At 42.1% G+C, this 8,401-nt stretch overlaps 1 protein-coding gene across 1 annotated transcript; it reads right to left on the bottom strand.

The window, feature by feature from the left end:
- Positions 1–3,285: 3,285 nt before the first annotated feature.
- LOC130331022 (seven in absentia homolog 3-like) lies at positions 3,286–6,973 on the bottom strand. Its single transcript, XM_056553673.1, has 2 exons — positions 6,907–6,973; positions 3,286–4,268 (listed from the first exon to the last, which is right to left on the bottom strand). Exons 1-2 carry the CDS (start codon positions 6,971–6,973, stop codon positions 3,640–3,642), a joined length of 696 nt encoding a protein of 231 aa, XP_056409648.1. The 3' UTR covers positions 3,286–3,639.
- Between the last annotated feature and the right edge of the window lie 1,428 nt (positions 6,974–8,401).

Raw genomic sequence — 8,401 nt, forward strand, 5'->3', positions numbered from 1 at the left:
AGCAGGGCTCTGGGAAGTGAGGACAAGCTGGGCTCTGTACACTGAGGACAAGCAGGGCTCTGTACACTGAGGACAAGCAGGGTTCTGTGCACTGAGGACAAGCAGGGCTCTGTGCACTGAGGAGAAGCAGGGCTCTGTGCTCTGAGGAGAAGCAGGGCTATGTAGACTGAGGACAAGCAGGGCTCTGTGCAATGAGGACAAGCATGGCTCTGTACACTGAGGACAAGCAGGGCTCTGCGCAATGAGGACAAGCAGGGCTCTGTACTCTGAAGACAAGCAGGGCTCTGTACACTGAGGACAAGCAGGGCTCTGTACACTGAGGACAAGCAGGGCTCTGTACACTGAGGACAAGCAGGGCTCTGTGCAGTGAGGCTCTGTGACATGCCCCCAGCTCGCACAGCAGGATGATTGACAAGCCAGGAGCCTGAACAGATCCCTGCTTGTCCTGCCCTCACTTCTTGTATTTGGACTCCTCATAGAAACACACAGGCAATAGCTGCAGGGACAGCATTTTTTTTCACAAATTTTTTTTAACCAATGTATATTACAAATATATAATGGTATAATATAAGTGATATAATGTGTTTTTGCTAATAACAGGTACACTTTAAACTCCCAAATGGACAGTCGCTATAATTATTTTTGACTTTGTAGAAAATTTATGCAATTAAACTTTGCCACATATATGCCACATATAATCACAGAACTAGAGACAAAAAAAGTTCCAAAACAGGAAGTGCCAGCACTTCAGTATGTGATGGAACCTTGACTCAAGTTCTCTGCTTCTCCATGAAAAATGATTGCACGAATCCCGTGCACCTGGGGGTTTAGCCAACTGACTATTTCTATCTAGAAGGGTGAGCACATCTTTTTTTCTATTTTATATCATGGATATCTGATTATGACTACATGCAAACAGTTGCATGATCTGTGTTGTTGCTACCTATAGTTCAGTGTTTCCCAAGCGCAGTCCTCATGTTCTCCCAACAGGTCGTGTTTTCAGGATTTCCTTTGTCTTTCACATGTGATCTAATTATGGTCAGGGCATGTATCACCATAATTATTTCACCCGTGGAAGGAAATCCTAAAAACATGATCTTTTGGGGGTACTTGAGGACTGCGCGTGGGAAATACTGGTTCAGATGGTGATAGATAGATAGAACCACAGAAGTCAACTCAAAATACAAAATGCAAGTATTTATTGTATTTTTGTTCTCTTTCTATTTGAATATGGGTTGTCCTCTTTGCATTCTTAAACAAAATGTAATGCTAAAAACTACAAATATGCTGCCATAAGTTAGCAGCATTTACATGATTCAAAGCCAGTGGACAAAGTAATATTAAAAACATTATAGATATGTATGCACATGGTATGACTTAAAAAATAAATGTTTACTCCAAATAATTGCTTGACATTGCTAATGGTATACCAATAATGGTATGAGACAGTGAGCTATAACAATATATACTGTTCATATAGTGCTTCAATTATACCATATATTTGCTTAAAGGAGTATTTTGGGATCTAAGCTTTTATCCCCTATCCAGAGGATAGGGTATACAATGTCTGATCGCGGGGTTCCTGCCGCTGATCTCCCTGTAGCACCCGCACCCTGCAGCTGCATCTCCAGTGTCGGAAACTTCCGGGTTTCCGAGACTGGAGAGGTGATGTAACGTCACGCCACCCCGTGATGTCACGCCATGCCCCATCCCATACACATGAAAGGAGAGGGCGTGGCGTGATGTCAGGGGGCAGGGAGGACCCAGAAGTTTCCGACACTGGAGACGCAGCCCCGCATACAATGGGATAAAAACTTAGATCCTGGAATACCCCTTTACGGTCTGAATTTCTCAGTAGCGTCAATGGCAAACTTCATAAACAGTTAGGGGGTGCTGTAGTAAGTTTTTTTGTAGTAAAGTAAAGTTGATGACATACACCAATTTCTTTATGCTGGAGACATTTTTTTTTATGGTCACAAAGAGTTTTGTATATTGTCTAGTAAGAATGTTATGGTTAAGAGGAGCTTTAAAATTACCTTGGCATGAGGTGGCATCAGAAAAAATGTCTAACATGCCTATCTGGTTGCAACAAATTGATCATGGTATTTTGAAACATTTGGCACAAATTTAATCATCCTAAGTACTTTTCAGGTCATTCTGCTCTTTATTGTTTAGTAATATGAAGACATGACTCTGATAAAGTAAAGGATCATTGCTCATTTTTGGCACATGTTGTTACACATTGTACCTCCCAGATTTACCAACATCAATGCCTTAAATATGCACCAACCAATTAGCTGAGCGCCATATTATGCATATTATGCATGAGGTTTGGCAGAAGCACATCATATTCATGAAGAGGTTCATGCATTTGCTTGGCGTATAACCTTTGCTTAAAATAGACCATCTAGTAAATGGTCTGTTTATCCCGCAGTCATCAGCAAGAATATGGGACACACTAAACCAAAGTAGAGGTTGATAAATGTTGCATTGTAAACACCACATTACCAGTAGAAAGCATTCAGTGTGCTCTCACACAAAAACCTTCAATTTTAGTAAATCTGACCAATCTGCTGGAAATAAAAGCTGTTGATGCACTATTTTTTTGGTCAGAAAATGATGTGGAATTAGGTATGTTCATATGCGAAATTGGCACAAAATTGTGGAGTAAAGGTTTAAAAGGGTGCAAAAATTAAGGTGATAACAAGGCATACAGGACAAATAATGGGAGAACTTTCTATTTTCCAGGATAGTATGGAAAATATAGTAAATAATAATATTGACTGCTGCCCAGAAGTTACAACCCCCCCCCCCCCGATATTAAAGGGGTATTCCAAGGAGCAAAACTTGTCTGACCACTGGGACCCCCACATACTGTATGGGGCTTGGTGATTGATGGGGGGCAGATTCATCTCGGGTGATCTGCAAGTATAAGCCATGTGCAGAATGTGTGTACCAAAGTGTCATATTGAGGTCTACAGCCTATGCTTTACCACTCAGTGTACAAGAGCAGGGACTCCTGCATTTGACATGAGTCCCTGCTCTTGTACATATCTGAATTGGCTGTTGAATCTAAATCACCAACAGCCAATTACAGCAAGTAAACAATCCACCACAAAAAAAGGCACATTTTGTGGCAAATTGAGTTCTGTCACATGGGGCTGTTTATGATATTGCATAATATAATCTTCTGTCTCCTCAGCTGATATAACTAAACATGAAAATTTATATTTTTTTTCAAAAATGTAAGTAATAATGATTTTCCCTAAAACGAGGTTTGGGGTGGTGGGGGGGGGGGGGGGGGTGGGGGTTGGTTGTTTCCTCTGGATCAACATGGCAGGGAGACAAGCTTAACTGGATATTGATATTTCTAGCTATAACTCGAGATTAACCTATATACATATAAATATACAGTACACATGAAAACATACAAGTATCTTTATATGACATCGTACTGTCAATAGCTCTTGATGAGTCAAAAAAAAGTTTTCACAGAAACTAAATCTAAGCACATCAAAAAGAAATATTGCTTTACACATTTCTGTCAGAACAACCGTTTCCTATGTACAAGCGCTAGAAAGCCAAGGAAAGGTAAAAAGCCAATTAGGTTTGGATTTCCAAACACAGATGTCCGGCAAATTACATTTCAGGTTGAGTGGCACAAAGTTTACTTGCAGTTATTGCTATTCCAATGGCCAAACTTCCATTATCAGCAAAGAGCTGAGCCACTGAGGCATTAAGCACAAGGCAATCACCATCTGTAATTATAGAGTCAACACAGTCTAAGACAGAGCGGGGGCTGGATTCCCATGTCAGTCTTCTGCGGTTCCTGTTCAACTCTAGTTTGTAGTTGAAATTCTCAGCTTGTGCCCGCGTGCCAATCAGCATCATTGTAGCAAAAAATTGTGGGTATCCTTTGTATTTTTCTTGTTTTCTGAGTACAAGCAAAAAGTGATGGCCCAGACATGAATGCGCAATTATCCAATCCACCGGTGCAGGAAGGTGCATATCAGTAGCAAGAAAGACAATTTCTGTTCCATGTAGTATGTTTATGGTATGAGTTTGTGTTAAATGAGCAACAACCACCTCCAAGTGACCTTCCCATTTACAGGCATACAAAGGGCAAGAGCATGAAGTCAGCTGTGGGTCGTGGACCGTTTCATGGCAATGATGATGCCTGATTTGTGGAGCGGAATCTTCAGGGACTGCGCATCTGTTTGAAGCATTCTGAAAGAAAAAGAAATTACTGTAGAAAATAGGCAATAACACTCAACATTTATGGAATCCCTGAGCACAGAAGCAGTCAGACATAAAAGAGGAAACAAATGATAATTAGTACATAGATTAAAATGGGGAGCGCAGTGTCTGCATGAACGCAGCCTCCCGGATTACACACTGGGTGCAGTAAACTTCATGTTGTGTAATAAAGTCCCTGCTTACACTTGTCTAGCTGGAGGATGATTTTTTATTTATTTAAATTTGTTACGGTATTTATGTGAGAAACCTACGACACCTGACATTGACAAAGTAGTTCATTTAATTGTACGCAGAAGCATTATGCTTAAGCAATGTGCAATGCTCATTGTCTTTACACTTTATTTGAGGCATCCACTCTTTGAAGTCACTTTTTTTTTCATTAGGAATGGGAATAAATCCTGGTTTGACAGAGAAGGGAAACAATAAACAGATAGATGGATAGATTATACTGTAGATATATAGGAAAGGTAATAGGAGCAATTTAAAATTTTGGCAAAAGGAATGTAGTGTGAAGACAGCCTTATCAACCGTAAAGGCAACTTGCATACAGCAAAACTGTGCACATCTATTTGGCAGCACAGCAGACGTTCAGTGCATTCTGTAAGTCATTGCATTTCTCCCTAGAAGCAATACATCTAGGGAAGAAAAGCATCTTAAAGGGGTACTCCAGTACTTCAAAATCATGATCATGAGGGGGTCTAACCGCTAAGACCCCCTTTAATATCCAGAATTGGGCTCCATTTGTTTCTGTGCATGAAGTAGTTAAAGGAGTAGTCCAGTGGTGAACCCAGTGGTGAACAACTTATCCCCTATCCTAAGGATAGGGGAGAAGTTTGAGATTGCAGGGGGTCCGACCACTGGGGCCCCCTGTGATCTCCTGTACGGAGCCCCGACAGCCCGCGGGATGGGGGCGTGTCGACCTCCGCACAAAGCGGTGGCCGACACGCCCCCTCAATACAACTCTATGGCAGAGCCGAAGCGCTGCCTTCGGCAATCTCCGGCTCTACAATAGAGATGTATTGAGGGGGCGTGTCGGCCGCCGCTTCATGCGGAGGTTGACACCCGCTATCTGGCCGGAGAGCCTGGCCCCCGTACAGAGAGATCGCAGGGGGCCCCAGCGGTCGGACCCCCCGCGATCTCAAACTTATCCCCTATCCTTAGGATAGGGGATACGTTTTTCACCACTGGACTACCCCTTTAATCGGCAAGTGCTTCTCATGTATGTGAGTACAGCTCTTGTGCATCTCTAGCGCCCCCAGAGAGACTGCATGTAGGGCATGCCAACATGTCACTCTATGCACAGGTAGAGACAGGGCCCGATTCTGGAGATCTGATCATGAAGGTCTGACCGCTGGGACCCCCTGCTGTCAGATGCTAATCCCCTATCCTGTGGTTTTGAAGTGCTGGAGCACCCCTTTAAGATGGCATGCCACAACTGTCTCAGCCTCTGTATAATTGGAAGCCCACAAATACAGAGTGATCTTATGGTAGTCAACAGCAATGCATGATTTATCCAGGCCTATGACACCTTCCGTGATATTTTTCTGTTCTGGGACCGATTTTAGATGTTTTTTGCTGTTCTATTTATTTCAGTGTACATAGTAGGATTGTACTGCAGCTGTTGACATGCAGGTTAGAATTCCAGGCATAACCAGTACAATTAGCATCATCCACCTTCTTACAATTATGACCTTAATTATATATGTAATTATTATAATTTCAGAGTTTAAATTCAATCTTCATCTGGTAATAGTCCGATTGGAGAATTTACTGTGCTCAAAATAGGCTTTGCAGGAGACAAGGGTATTGCACACAGCCGCTGCTGCCATGCTCAATAACACTCACATCACTGTGTAAGCTGCATCACCAAGACAAACCTTCCATCTTAAAAACACAAGGGAAACATCTAAGCAATGGCTTGTAGACATACCTTCCAGCCAAAACTGAGTTTTCTGTTTTGGATTGAGATTTATTTTTACAGGTTATGTAACTGTCTGCATCAGATTGTTTGGCTTCTAATACAGCATGTATGTAACATAAAGACATTCTCTGCAACGCACTTGACACTTGAAGACACACAACACATGGAGACAATAGTTTTGCTTATGGGTGATAGGAATCTGTGCTATGTTTTCTTTTATTGCAAAGTACAGTGAATGTTAGAGGTTTGGGCATATGGGCTCCATGGATGGCTTCTGATGGCACTACAGCTGTCAGGGGAATGCAGGAAGAGGTGCTGAGTGAGCACTTATGAACTGCAGTTTATAAGCATCTGCTTAGCAGAAAGCAGAGATACTGCGGGGAGGGCCAGAAGACAATGGAAGTCCAGGCTGCCCAACCAGAATTTCCGTTGGCCCACAGCACCGCATGCAACTTCTCTATTCTTTGACGCTCCAGCAAAGGCATCACCACTATTCAAGGCTGCCTGCAAGGAGAGAAAAGATGCTCTGGGGAGGAGAGGGCAGTGCACCAGACGGGTTTTTTGTTTAGATTTTTTTTTTTTTTAATGGGGACCTAATACTAAAGAGGCGAAGGGTTTGTAATACTACAACGGGGGCTTAAAGGAGTACTCTGAATCAAAACTTTTACCCACCATTAGCAAGCTTTACCCGAGATATATAACTTAGTAAATTACCTCAGTAGCGTTACATGCAGCCATCCATGTTTTATAGCGATTCCGGAAGTGCAGCCTGTCTTTGCCAATTATGACACTCATTCCACGCTCTCCGTCCGCCCGTGGCCATCTTTTGAATGAATCGTCATCATGGTGTTGTTCCTCCCCGAGTTATGACAGCCCCCACTAGTGCCGCTCGTTCGCTCCCACCTCTGAATATTCATAAACCCCCTGGTTAACTCAGCAGCTATTCTCTCTGCTGAGTAAACTCCTCTCCCTCTATCCTCCTATCAGCATGCGTGAGGCGCGCCTGAGCACTCAGCAGCCTGACCGTACCGGACATGTGATATCTCCCGTCCAATAATATAACTTAGAGTTACACCGCAGTAACTCTAAGTTATATTCACATAGCTAGTTACGCTAGCAATCGGAGTAAAGGGAGATTGAAGCACGCATGCATAATTTGTGGGGTTGGGAACCGGAGTGAGGGAGGGGTTGGGTGCGGAAGAAGAGGAGTAAGCATGCTGGGAAAATGTCATTCATGACGTCACGGCCATGCTTACAGTACCCGGAAGTATGCTAAAATACCGGGGATGATTGAAGGAGAACGGCTGGACCGATTTTGGCGAGCAGGACCTCTAATGAAAGGTAATCAAGTACACTTCGCTTTGGTGCCATATTTTTTTTTAGATCAGAGTACTCCTTTAAGACAGGGATAATGGTGTTGGCAGAGATTTTGGGCCCAGTGCAAAATGTCTAACATGGCCCAATAGTAATTATTGTTATTATTATTAATAATAATATGAATATTATTAAAAAATAATAATATAATTTTTCATATAAACTAATAGTCTCCTTTTATGGGTAATAAACACACCCTATAGGCGCAGGTGCAACATCCCTCTCTACATCCACATTAGTTACACCCCAGGGACAGAATATTTTTGGTCTCCATACTTACCGGTAGGTTCCTTTGAAGTTTGGGGGAGGGGGAGAAGGGAGTGACTTTGGGGCCCTCTGGGAATTTGGGGCTCTGGGTAATTAACCCAGTTTACTTATGTAGAGGAAAATATATTGATACACAATAAAACTGCATGCTTTTCTTCCTCAATATGGAGACGTAATGATGTTGTAGGCTTTTTTTCTACATGTTTTTCCTATATTTCCCATTCATTGTCTTTTATTATTCTGAATGCAGAATAAAAAGAATAAAGTGACTGCTTCTACAATACTGTATTTCACATGTTATTAAAAGGTTCAGATAAATACACAGAGCCTCAGATAAGAGAAACTTCTAATTATTCTTTGGCCGCTTGGTGGGCATCGACAATGCGATTAATTTAACATCCTTTGGTAAACAATGTAGAGCCTGTAAACCACCAGGGATATTTTCATTTTCTGAAATGTGAATAATGTCACAAGATGAATGGCAGTCCTCACATCTAATACACTTACTGTAATTACTTCCACTAACCAAACTCTTAATGCAACATTAGCAATTAGACTAATTAAAAATAATGAACTTTCCTT

Source organism: Hyla sarda, unplaced genomic scaffold (assembly GCF_029499605.1).
Source record: "Hyla sarda isolate aHylSar1 unplaced genomic scaffold, aHylSar1.hap1 scaffold_3456, whole genome shotgun sequence".
Lineage (NCBI taxonomy): Eukaryota > Metazoa > Chordata > Amphibia > Anura > Hylidae > Hyla > Hyla sarda.